This window comes from Malus domestica, chromosome 05, assembly GCF_042453785.1.
Source record: "Malus domestica chromosome 05, GDT2T_hap1".
NCBI lineage: Eukaryota > Viridiplantae > Streptophyta > Magnoliopsida > Rosales > Rosaceae > Malus > Malus domestica.
This window is the reverse complement of record NC_091665.1, coordinates 43,765,804-43,779,350: the sequence shown is the minus strand read 5'-3', so window position 1 is coordinate 43,779,350 and position 13,547 is coordinate 43,765,804. Positions and strand designations below refer to the sequence as shown.

At 35.8% G+C, this 13,547-nt stretch overlaps 1 protein-coding gene across 1 annotated transcript; it reads right to left on the bottom strand.

The window, feature by feature from the left end:
• Nucleotides 1-512: 512 nt before the first annotated feature.
• On the bottom strand, nucleotides 513-9,392 carry LOC139195824 (alpha-galactosidase-like). The gene is made up of 12 exons (XM_070821520.1): nucleotides 9,102-9,392; nucleotides 8,956-9,014; nucleotides 3,657-3,713; nucleotides 3,431-3,569; nucleotides 3,277-3,352; nucleotides 3,008-3,132; nucleotides 2,783-2,866; nucleotides 1,478-1,542; nucleotides 1,305-1,387; nucleotides 1,072-1,212; nucleotides 818-958; nucleotides 513-701 (listed from the first exon to the last, which is right to left on the bottom strand). The coding sequence occupies exons 1-12, from the start codon at nucleotides 9,257-9,259 to the stop codon at nucleotides 615-617; spliced, it is 1,215 nt and encodes a 404-aa protein (XP_070677621.1). The 5' UTR covers nucleotides 9,260-9,392; the 3' UTR covers nucleotides 513-614.
• Nucleotides 9,393-13,547: the final 4,155 nt, after the last annotated feature.

Below are 13,547 nucleotides of genomic sequence, written 5' to 3'. Positions count from 1 at the left end.
GTGGCGGGCGGCGGTGCTGGGTTTCTTTTGCTTGCTAGGTGTACTGCTCCGCTGGCCACTGATAGCTTCTTGGTAAATTCTGTGCTATTTCTTCCGCATCTTAGTTTGGATGTCATTTGCCCAACTTTTGTCTTTCTTCAATTTAATAATGCTAAAAAAAATGTTATTGCTACCACTAAAATATATCCATTGTGACTTTGTCCAATAAGTTTAACTGACTAAAAGCAATCGTGATATTAATATATATGTATCTAATTGTTTGATTAGTCTTGCTTCCGTTAATAGTCCTTAATTTAGTGAGAAATATTTCAAAAATCGAATTGTATATAAAATTAAAATCCATTACCTATATTTCAAAAATCAAATTATACAAATTTGTGTTTATGTTCCATGAGATTATATTATTTTTCCCTAAAAAGGGGTAAGGTTTCTAAAAAGAGCTATGGAGAAATTCATTCAAGCAATCCCTTGATTTCTCATTCAATTTACTAAATATATCTCAAGTCAAACCATAAAATTCAACAGATATTTATTTAATTTATTAAGTATTTGGAGATATTAGTCCCATATGGTATGGGCTATTGAGTCATCTTATACTTTGTATTCCGGACTAATTAAGGAGTCAGGACATACATATTACAACCATGAGGAGCAACATTTGCAGTCAGACTAGTATGCATGTTCTTCGAAACAAATGAGTGCTGCAAACAAATGACATCAGGGTTTTCTGTCAGTGAGGACTTAAGATATAGTTCATCTATTTATACGACATTAAAGTATGATACTAGAAAGAAATTTTTTAATGTGGCAATCCTACCGTCCATAAGTCTCTGACAATGACAGACGTATTTGGCGAGAATCCAATTTCCCTCCATGTCACAGTTATAGGAGCTAATGACCCGCCTCTATTCCACAACACTACCACCACTCTGTTACTTGATAACGGTCCTGCCCACACCTGCATCAAATTGAAAGTCATCACATGCCTTGCAGCACAAGCATGATTAATCAGTAATCTAAAACAAATTGTTGAAGTGAAGGAAAAGGGCAGCATTTGCCATGGCAATATACTTCTAGGTCATCTCTGGATCGCAGTTTCCTCGCTTGAACTCCAAGTGAATCTTGATTAACATCAATAACCTCTTTGTTTCCGAGAATCTGAAGAGCTTCCTTGCTCGCAGATGGGATGTCACATCCGATAAGTAAAGGAGCCTGTTGCAATCATAGATTTGGGCTCATCAGTATATATAGGCAAGTCAAACCAACAAACTGAAATTTATTTCGAAAATGTGGAGAGTACATACTTTCATGACTGCCCAAATGCTAAAATGAGATTGGTACTCCTCTACACTCATCCCTCCGTTTCCCACTTCCAACATGTCAGGATCTGTTACGATTACATTAAATTTAAAATAATTACCCAACAATTTTTTAACAGAGATAAGAAAACAGGACTGTAAACAACATAAAAATTTACCATTCCACTTGCCAGGGCCTGCATAAGTAGCCCAAATGTTGTTTTGGTCTGCAATCGACGTGATACTAAAATCATAACATTAATTAGATTAATTCAAGGAAAAAGTAGGTTCTCATCCTTCCTTTTACTACTCTATTGATTAAAATCCTATTCATTTTTAATTTTTGATCAAGGTCCTTGGTATTATTAAATCATTAATTATTTCAATAATTAAATAATTTTTATTTCTAAATATATTCATTTAATGTTAAAAATGTTACAATTAGTATATTTATATTTATGACTAAATTTTTTTTCATATATTTTTAGTTTTAGTTTGTATCCATTTTTAATATGTAATTTTTTTTAATTTGTACCAATTTTCTTTTCAATTTTAATTTGTACCCATATATTAATTTCTTTTTGTGCCCATATTTTTTAAAGTTTATTTGTATTTGTACCCATATTTTTTTTTATTTGTACTTTTTATTTTGCTAAATGTACCCATGCTAATTATATGTACCCATTCATGTAAAACTTGTTAATCTTAAAATGTACTCATTCTTAAATATACAAAATTGTTATATGTAAAATGTACCATTTTTTTAATATAAAATCTATTCAATTTTTTTCTAATCCATTTTTAAACTTATATGGGTACATTCTTTTTTCTTTGATTTTAAAATGTATCTATGTCAAGTTTAACCGAAGAAATTTACTAATGTTATTAAGCCTAATATCTTTTTTTTTTTTTTTTTGTGATTTTGAAGAATGTACCCATGTTTTGATTTTTTTGGTTAATTTTGATGAATGTACCCATGTTTACACACACACAATAGTAGATTATTTTTTAATATTTTTAATCCCACAAATTATGGTTTTTTATTTAAAATCTCATTTATATAAACAACTAAAATTTCTAATTTTTAATTTAAAAAAAATAGTAACGTACATAAAAATAAAGGAAAACTAATGAAAAGGGCTTGAAAACTTTGAGTTTTAATGATAAGGACAAAATAAAGGGTAAAGTGAATAGTACCAGGATTGACTTTTTAGTGTAAAAATGTGGTTTTTCGTTAAAGTGAACAGTACCAGGTGCTTTTTGTTAAACTTCCCCAAAAATAAATTATCACATTAATTTCAAGGATCTCAATCAAAAATTAAAAACTAACAAGGTTTCAATCAAAGAATATTCATGACTAAGGACTGCATCCAAAGTCTCCCTTAATTCAAAGCAAACTAACAAAATGTTTCAGGGTTAGAAATCTCTGTCATATTAGGATTCAGCTTGAGATCTTGAAAGAAGAAGGGAACTTTCGATCGAACCTTTCCCAAGTGTCCTCAATGTCTCCCGTAGTTCTCCAAGCATTGCCATACTGACCAGCCCATGTCGCAGGATCCTCTTGTCCCCTTTAAGAACATATTTCTCTTATCAAATTTTTGTTTGTCAAAACCAAACAGTTTTTAACCTTCTAGTGATGCAAATACATGTATTTTGAAAACAAATTTGAAGCGGAATGTATACAATGATTTGAAGTACAGGTGACTTGCCATTCGCATATGGAGTACAGGATTGGCCTTCCAGTCTTCAGCAATGCAGAACTCATTACAGGATATCTGATTTGAGGTTTAGAACCATCATGGTTGCAGTTATCGTACTTCAAATAATCGACACCCTACAGCCAAATGCCCCAATCAGCTCAAGTTCATCGTTTTTATCGAATTAGTTGTGTTGATGTTTCATCTAAACTAGAAAACAAAACAAACTACTCATCATAGCAAACTACATATGTTAATGTAGAATAGTATCAGACACAAACCCATTCAGCAAAGGTTCTAGCGTCTTGCTCTTCGTGCCCAAGTGAGCCTGGCATTGTGTTGCTGCAAGTATAATGACTAAAAAAACCAGAAAGATGAGAAATGACACATCGAGTGCTATTTCAGATAAACAAAAATTTCGAAGATATTTTTTACCCAGCATCAGAGTATATGCCTAGCTGTAAACCCCTTGCGTGAACATAATCAGCAAGGGCCTTGATTCCAGATGGAAAAGTTGACGATTTTGCTATTAGGTTACCACTACTGTCTCTGTTTCTTTCAGCCCAACAATCATCTGCTTTTTTAGTTCTCATCAATATATAACAAGAAAAAAGCTCATTCAGAACCAAATTAACCAAGCAAATGATGTGAGGATGCTGACCTATATTGACATATTTGTATCCAAGTGCTGCCAAGCCAGTCGAAACAAGAGCATCCGCTGATATATAGTAAAATAATCAAACAAAATCGCAACGATTAATGCCGAAATACAGAGAGCTTGGATTCCCAATTTGGCTACTAGTAACTACTAGAAACATAGTGTTATGAGATGGCTAGCAAAGACCAGATCATGCATGTGCTTATATCAATATAACGCAACGCAAAATGGTGCATCATGACTTAAGTCGCAAGAAGCGTTGAAGGAAATATGGAAGTCTAGCAAAAGTAGTTCAAATTATTTGGGTTTCTTCAGTTATTGTTAATTGGTTATGGGTAAAGATGCTTATATTAAAATGAGCCTACTGATAAAACATATTACAAAAGCAAGTACTGCAACTGTACAAATGAAGCATAATCTGAAAGTAGGAAAAATTAGTATCCGGTCCCTAGTTCTTACTGTTCATTAACTAAGACCTTATTAGTTCTCAAATTTTGATTCAAGTCCCTATCATTAATTTGATAATGAATTTACATGTTTATTATATAATTTTTAATATAAAAATTAGTAATTAATTTAGGGTTTAATACTCACACCTCTATTAAACTTCTAATTTGTTTATACCATATTTAAGGCCTCGTATTTAGACCTCGTATAAATACTCGAGGGACTTAAATGTAATTATGTAATAAAGGAAGGGGCAAATATGTAATTAGGGGAAGAGCCCTTATTCTATAAAAGGACTCATCATCCTCACAATTAGGGAGAGGCCAATTCCTAGGCCTGAGATCCCCTCTCTCACCCTCAGAAGCTTCCTCACACCCCCTAAGCTCTAATCTCTCTCTCTCCCTCTTCAACAGAGAAATACAATACAATCAGTGTGGACGTAGCCCAAACCTTGGGGTAAACCACGATACATCTTGTGTCATTTACATTTCATGCAGATTCACGGTCGGATTTACGTTGTTCCAAGACCTCCGGTTTTGTGCATCAACATTTGGCGCCGTCTGTGGGAATCGACACGAAAAGCTATGTCGATTCTCTCTCAATTTTTCACACTCCACGGTGAATCTGCAAAATACACACAAAAACCCAGAAACTCAAAAGTCTCTCGCTCTCTCTCTGAGGAAATAAAGAAAAGCATTCTCTCTCTAAGAGGCGGTTCCAGTATTGCTTCCTTCTCCCGTTGTCGGTTTGAAGGATTGAGGGATGAAGAGATTAAAAAGAAACAATACTTAATAGAAAAATGAGCAGCGGGGATGGTGATTCGATGGAAGTGGAGTACATATGGAGACACCACAGGCACGGACCCAGAAAAAACCAGGGGACATCGGCTCTGGTCAGGCACATCAAAGCCCATATGCATCTCGTAAGCTCTCTCTCTCCTCATATCGGCGGAAATGGTGACTTGATAAACGACGCCAGAGCGGCCCCATTCGATGACGTTGTAAAGAACTTCGCGCCAAGTCGACAATCGACAGGTCGAGCTTCTTCTTCGTCTTAGCTCTCGTCCTCTCCGCTGCTGCCATGCCACACGTCTCCGATTTTCAAATCCACATTAATGGTCAGCAAGCATTCTTTGTCCGTGAGGACCTCTCCTACAACAAAATCTCTGGGAAATTTCCAGTTGGTTTCACGAAAAGGGTTCCGGAGAACTCCACTATTAATCTCCCTTTCAACAAACTTGACCGGATCGATACCGGACTCGCGGCCTCTGTTCAGTCAGAAAACATATCAGTTTGCAGGAAACAATGAGCTCTGTAGGAAGCAATTGAAAACCCTCTGTCCAATTCCTTCTACTCTGTCCACTTGAAACATAAGGGATGAATAAGCCATTAAACTAGGGGATGAAGAAGCCAAATCTCTACTGTCCCGAGCTGTTTACTTGTCCAACATCAGAAGCAGGAGATCTGGTCTTTGCCATTTTCAGGAAGTTCCTCCACAAAAGGTCATCGGCGGGGAATTTCCAGAAGCAGGAGATTTGGTCTTTGCCGATGGGGGCAAACCTGATGGAGAAGCTCAAAGTCGTGGTCGTCGGCCTGGACCGGATCCAATTGGACGGTTTGGCCCCGCCAGAACCCGAGTCGAAGAGCTCGCCGATGGAGAAATCGGGATTGACAATGAAGGAAACGAAGAAACTGCTGAGGGTGGCCCAGCTGGAAGCCGTGAGATCAAAGCTTCAAGAAGTCCAGAAAATCTGGGTATCGTATCCGGAGTTTCGTTGGGATTTGCCAGGAAGGTTGCGCGGATCTGCCATGGATCCACCAACTATCAGACTAGGAACCTAGGGTTAGGGTTTTGCGCGCTCAAGGTTCAAGTTCTAGCTGCAACAATGGCCAGGTGCAGAAGCCGAAGCAGAAGCTACAGCCCTCGTCGACGCAGTCGGACTCCGTCTTGCGAACGCAAGCAGCACTCTGCCATTCTCTCACTGCCGGTCACTCTCACGCTCACCGGAAAGTACGATCTCACCATCACAGACCCTTTTCTGAAATGAACAGCTGGTTTGATGGTCTGCGACAAATGTCTCTGGCGAGGTCTCGGTACTCACCTTCAAAGACAACAGAAGCGCGACGAGCTCCGGGGAGCCGCGCTGGCGAGAGGACAACTCTTGCTGCTAGTGGCCCTGAAAGCTGCTTTTTGACTTTCCAGAAGATGCTGTAAAGACAAGTCATGCCCCCGCCACTTGCAATTTGCAAAGTAAAGCAAAGTAAAGAGAACTTCACTTTACTTTTGTCTGCCATCTGCAAAGGCTAATGCACTTGGACCTCAGCAAGAGAATAATAAATGCAGTGCGGTGGAAAAGAGAAAAAATAAAAGCAGAAAGCAAAAGAGAAAGCAAAAGCAAGGAATAAACACACTACCAGAATGATGTGATCTACTTTTTTTGTTTTTGTATGATGAGATTTATTTTTATCTTTCGAAGACATTTGTATAAACCCTATAAGAGGGTAATATGTATAAACCCCATCAGAGGGTAACTAAAAAAAAAAAAAAAAAAAAAAAAAAGGAAAAGCCCAAAACAAATGGGCTGACATGTTGTGGAAGGCGAAGACCCATAAGCTTGAAATAGCACCAACCAGTGACTAAAAGTACGCCCAGTACTCCAAAAATTATTCGGCAACCCGCCGCTATTACCACCAACCAGGTGATGAAATGTACAACCTATATCATCTGGCACCTAGCCATTCATGCCACCAACCAGGTGATGAGATGTACAACCCGTACTCTCATTTGGCAACTAGCCATTCATGCCACAACCAGGTGATGAAATGTACAACTCGTACTCTTCTTCATGCCACCAACCAGGTGATCAAAAGTACGCCTACTACTCCAAATTATACATGAGCATTACTCATGTCATTCATACATAAACATTCATGAGCATCACTCATGATAATCATACATAAACATTCATGACCATCATTCATGTCAACATTCATGAGCATCACTCATGTTAACATTCATGAACATCACTCATGACAACATCCATGAGCATCACTCATGTCAATCAACATAAACATTCATGAGCATCACTCATGTCAATCAGCTTCAAAAGCTTCATTTACAGAGCTCTAGCTTCAACAGCTTCATCTACAAAAGCTCCAGTTTCGAAAGCTTCATTTACAGAACTCTAGCTTCAAAGCTTCACTTGAAAAGCTTCACCTACAAAGCTTCAGTGCATGGTCTACAAAGACCGCCTCCGAACAACCGCCATTTTAGCCCATACATAGATTGAATTTGAAGTCTCCAGCCAACAGCGTCTATTGACCGAAGACTTGGGGGACTACATTATGTACCATATATTGGGCCTCAACTGGGCCTTATGAAAAATACTTGGGGGACTCTAGCCCATTATTCATGTACTGAGGAACGAGCCCTTATTTTATAAAAGGGACTCCCTCACCTTCATTAGAGAGCAACGCCGCCAGCTGAGCAACCGTCTCGCCGTGAGCATCACTCCGAACCCATATTTATGTATTGAGGAGCAAACCCTTATTCTATAAAATGGACTCCCCTCACCACCATTAGAGAGCATCAACTCTAACCCATCATCCATGTATTGAGGAGTGAGCCCTTATTCTATAAAAGGGACTCCCTCACCTTCAAACGCCGCAAGCCGAGCTAACCAAGGCAACATAAGCCATGAGCCGAGCAGCCTCGCAGCGTGTGCTACTTCTAGTTGAGCGTCATTTCAGATTGAGCACTGCCTTATATCGAACATCAGTTCAAGAACAGCATCTAGTTACTTCGGCCCACACATGGACTGAATTTCAAAGTCTCCAGCCAAAAGACTCTCTTGACTGAAGACTTGGGGGACTACTGTTTATACCATATTTAAGGCCTCGTATTTAGACCTCGTATAAATACTCGAGGGACTTAAATGTAATTATGTAATAAAGGAAGGGGCAAATATGTAATTAGGGGAAGAGCCCTTATTCTATAAAAGGACTCCTCATCCTCACAATTAGGGAGAGGCCAATTCCTAGGCCTGAGATCCCCTCTCTCACCCTCAGAAGCTTCCTCACACCCCCTAAGCTCTAATCTCTCTCTCTCCCTCTTCAACAGAGAAATACAATACAATCAGTGTGGACGTAGCCCAAACCTTGGGGTGAACCACGATACATCTTGTGTCATTTACATTTCATGCAGATTCACGGTCGGATTTACGTTGTTCCAATACCTCCGGTTTTGTGCATCAACATAATTAATTTTCAATTCAAACATTTCCAAAATAAAAAAAATTAAATTAAATTAAGTTTGTACCTATTAGTTTATATATATATATATATATATATATATAAAGATTCTCAATTTTTTAATCTTAAATGTACCCATTCATATAATTTTTCAATTTTTTAAAGCTTAAATGTACCCATTCTCAAATATATCAATTTGTTATATGTAAAATGTACCCTTTTTTTAATATAAAATCCATTCAAAATTTTTTATCCATGTTTAAACTTATATGGGTACATTCTTTTTCGTTGATTTGAGAATGTATCCATATTTTGGTACAATACCTTTTTTTTGTTAATTTTGGTACACACACACACAATGTAATAGAGAGTATAATTTATATTTTATTATTTTTAATCCCATAAATTATGGGTTTTATTTAAAATGTCATTAATATAAACAATTACAAATTTCAATTTTTAATTTTTAATTTAAAAATATAGTAACTTATATTATTATATTAATGTCAGGGACCTCAATCAAAAACTAAAAACTAACAAGGTTTCAATCAAAGAATATTGATAGCTAGGAACCGCATCCAAAGTGTCCCCTGAAAGTACTTTACCAGTGGTCTTCACTGTGGCTTCATTTATATTGCATTGGAAGTGATTCCAACTGTTCCAACTGCGTCGAATTTCCAAAAGTTAGCTTACCAAATTGAAGAAAAGGCAATTCCTTTTCACCTAAAACTTTGAAAACTTGATATCTTACCCCATTGGAGGTGTACGAGCAACGCCATTGGCAAGGAGGAACTGACCGTATTCTGCTTGGTGGGTATTATTCTTCAAGTTCAGAGCACCGATCACATTGAAAATAGAGGAGATAACAAAGAGCAGAACAAAGAGTGAGCTCCTGCGTTTCCAATCCATTGGGGTACGTATCTGATCCAAGAGCTCTGAAGAGAGTGAGGAGGGATTTTGAGTGTGGCGGAAATTTTTAATGTGAAAGTGGGGGAATACAAACAGATAACGCCATATTTATACAATTAATATGGGGTTGGCTGTACCGACACAACCAACTAAGATTCTTTTAGTAAGAAATTATAATAAGGATGCTACAATTGTATTTTTAAGTATAAATGGACATATGTTTATGTGTTATTAATAAATTTAGGCCAAATTGGATTATTCATCCATGTGGTCATAGGAAACTTGCATGATGACCCCGTGGTGAAAAAACTAGGAATTAAACCCCTGTGGTCAAGAATGTTAGCAAATTTAGTCCAAAAGTAAGATTTTTGTTAAATGATTGTTAAAAGTATAGGTAAAACTATATTTTCAGTTCCAATTGACATTTAAAATAAATAATTTTTTTATAACAATTAACAAAAAAAATAATGCTTATTTTTTTAAATAAAAAAAAAGTGCCAATTCAATGTCAATTGGAACTGAAAATACAGTTTTACCCCCACTTTTAACAGTCATTTAACAGAAATCTTACTTTTGGACTAAATTTGCTAACATTCTAGACCACATGGGTTTAATTCCTAGTTTTTTCACCACGGGGGTCATCATGCAAGTGTCCTATGACCACAGGGATGAACAATCCAATTTAGCCATAAATTTAATTAAAAAAATAAATATGGTGTTGGCTGTACCGGCACAACCTATTTAGATTCTTTTAGTAAGAAATAATGTTATAATAAGAAAGCTAATTGAATTTTTAAGGTATAAATGAACATTTATTTATATGGTATATTAGTAAATTTAATTAAAATTAAAAAAATTATGGGGTTGGCTGTACTGACACAACCTACTTAGATTCTTTTAGTAAGAATAACGTTATAATAAGGATGTTAATTGTATTTTTTTTAAGTATAAATGGACATTTTTATATGGTATATTAGTAAATTTAATTAAAATTAAAAAAATATGAGGTTGGCTGTACCGATACAACCAATTTAGACTCTAATTGTGAGAAATAACGTTATAATTAGGGGTGGGCACTTAGAACCGAAAACCGAAACCGAAACACGAACCAAATCGAACCGCACCAAACGGTTTGATTTTGCGGTTTTGAAATGGTTTCGGTTTTGAAACCAAACCGCAACATAGAAAACAGTTTGGTTTCGGTTTTGGCTTTTTAAAACCGCACCGAAACCGAATTTTAAAATATTTGGACTTGACTCATTGGGTCAACTATATTGTCTCTGATGTTGGAAAGTGCCACGGTAGATTGGTTGATATATAGCTGTCGCATTCATCAAATATTACTGGCCGACGGGCTCGAAATAAGTGTTGGAAAGTAGCTTCTAAACTGTTTTGATTCTATTTTCTAGCTTAGCTTACAAGCTAAGTTGGAAAAAGTGTGCTAGTAGACTTTGCCATGGTCAAGTTAGGGTTGGAAATTGCCATCCATATAATTTTAGCAGACTTTTTTCTTTCTTAACAATTATTTATTTAATTCACAACCACTGTAGTTTTAATATATATATATATATATATATATATGTATATATTATGGACTTGACTTGATATATCTGGGTTGACCATAGTGTCTCTAGACTCTAGTATTTGACAGTGCCATGGTAAACTGGTAGATATATAGCTGGCATTCATAAATCATTACTGGCCGACAAGCTTTAAATAAGGGGTTGGTTTGGTTTCTATTTTCCAGCTTACCTTACACGTTAAGTTGGAAAAAATGTGTGCTCGTAGACTGGGTCAAGTTAGGGCTGGTTTGGTATTGCCGTGCTTTGAAAAAAAGCTGATGTGAGAATAAGCGACTATGAAATAAAGCAGCAGAGTGTTTGGTAAATATTTTTGTAAAAGTGCTTTTGGAAAAAAAAACAATATGATAGTGGGTCTTTTCAGTAAATGAGCACTGTAGCTCCGTGTGCTTTGAAAAAAAACCAGTTTTCCAAAGCTGCAAATAGCAGCTTCAGCTTTTTCCTTTGATTTCAGCTTATTCTCACAGCAGCTTCCAAAATAAGCCCTTTTTTTTCAGTTTACCAAACACCTAAAACCCTTACAGCTTTTTTTCATGGGTGCTTTTTTTTTAAGCACCTCACTCCCAAACCAGGTCTTAGTGTTGGACATTGCCAGTTTGGATTTCAAATTAGAAATGTTTTTTTTTTTATCAAAATATCAAACTTTTTCACTGACCTTGCACCTAACAATTATTTGTCTAACCCATCAACTCTATCGCATTATTAAATATATATATATATATATATATATATATATATATATATATATATATATAACTTTCTAATAAACTTCTTAAGAAAAAATTTAGAGAGTGAGGGTAGGAAAGGGACTACAAGAGAGAAAGCGCTCTCAACTGTCTGTAATTACTTTTTTTCTCTTGTAGCCTTACACCTTTAATTATATTAATTACATGGGTTTTACTTGCCTTACAAGTAATACAAGCCATATAGGGATTTGATTTCCAAATCTTATTGGAATCCTACTTCTAGATTTACAAAACCACACTCCTAAATAATATTAACTACGATACTTTCTCTTGATGTGTAAAGCTTAAGAAATAGTCGTATCAGGTCTTCTCGGATGATTGTTGGAGCCTTCAATTGGCATAGAGAGTCACACATGCAATCTAGATCAAGGTTGCTCTAAGGAAACATAAACTCACAAAACTAACAATGGTAAAACCACTGACGGAGGCACATAAGGACTGTAGTAGTCCAAGGCCTACCCTAGCTGACTTTAAAAAATAAGATTAGTAGTACACTTATTTCTATTGCTTTGCAACCCTTCTCAATACTTAAAATAAAAAAATCAATCATTATCGATCTTTTTCATCCAACATATCTCATCCCAAAATTAAGTATAATATTTCAAATGATCATTTATCACAAATCAATAACATTTAAATTAAAACCCATTACTCACTTTAATTAAAAAAATAATTGTCTTTCACTTATGCCCTGGTAGAGCTATTCCCCCTGTTCTTCTTGAATTTCATATATTTAGCCATTCTAAATTCCAAATTTATTGAATAAAGACAATAAGGTTGGTAAAACTCTATTATTCTCTATAACATATTTGTTTCTATTCTATCCTACCTCTTACTTGAGTTTTAGGTAGGGGTGGGCACTTAGAACCGAAAACCGAAACCGAAACACGAACCAAATCGAACCGCACCAAACGGTTTGGTTTTGCGGTTTTGAAACGGTTTCGGTTTTGAAACCAAACCGCAACATAGAAAACGGTTTGGTTTCGGTTTCGGTTTTGGCTTTTGAAAACCGCACCGAAACCGAACCGCACCGCAAATATTAATAAACATTTAATTAAATGTCCATATTATATTTCATGTTTTAATTTGTTGTTTGTTAGAATCCATACACTTAGTTTAGTACTCCACCACACTAGAATATCATCATTCATCACTTTCTTTCGTTCATTAACTTGAAGGACCTTTGTTATTTTATACCATCACACACATATATGTACAAGGGTGGACTAACTTGTTATTAAGAGTCGAACAATGATCTAATAAAGTCCACTCATTTGAAAGTATGATATTACATATTCTAGTATCAAAGTTTCGCTCATGTTTAATGAATTCAAATTTATTCAACTTGTTTTATGATAAACATTGTAAGGGACACCCTTTTGTTGCACAAACATATTTTAACATCACAACTACATGCAACATGCTAATTGTTTACATAACAAATCTCTTTTTCCTATTGCTATTAGGAAATGCTTATTAATATGTTAAATTGAAAATTGTACATTTTTTCTTAAAAATCAAACCGAAACCGTTTGAAACCACACCAAACCGAACTAAACGGTTTGGTTTCATTTCGGTTTTGGCTTCAAAACCGCACCGAACCAAACTGCAAAAAATTTTGGTTTCGGTTTCGGTTTCACTCAAAACCGCACCGAACCAAACCGTGCCCACCCCTAGTTATAATAGGGATGCTAATTGTATTTTTAAAGTATCAATGCACATTTACTTACATATTATATTAATAAATTTAATTAAAATTAAAAAAAAAATTGTCTAGCTAGATTTAGGAGTTCTTTCATAATTTTCAAATGTTTGTGATTAATTAGGGCGGTAGCCAGCCACATAACATCTAGGTAAACGGGGATTTTTAGAATAGTGAAAACTTGTTGCAATATCAGACCTTCCGTCTGCTTGCTCGTCAATTTGTCTATTAACTACTGACGTGGCAAACACAGAGCAGAC

What these genes read in the sequence shown, in the direction of transcription:
- LOC139195824 (XM_070821520.1), bottom strand. Translation starts at nt 9,259, where the DNA reads ATGGATTGGAAACGCAGGAGCTCACTCTTTGTTCTGCTCTTTGTTATC. An exon ending in CTGTACTCCATATGCGAATG is followed by an intron (nt 2,867 to 3,007) that starts GCAAGTCACCTG and finishes ATGTTCTTAAAG; the next exon opens with GGGACAAGAGGATCCTGCGA. An exon ending in GATCCAGAGATGACCTAGAA is followed by an intron (nt 959 to 1,071) that starts GTATATTGCCAT and finishes AATTTGATGCAG; the next exon opens with GTGTGGGCAGGACCGTTATC.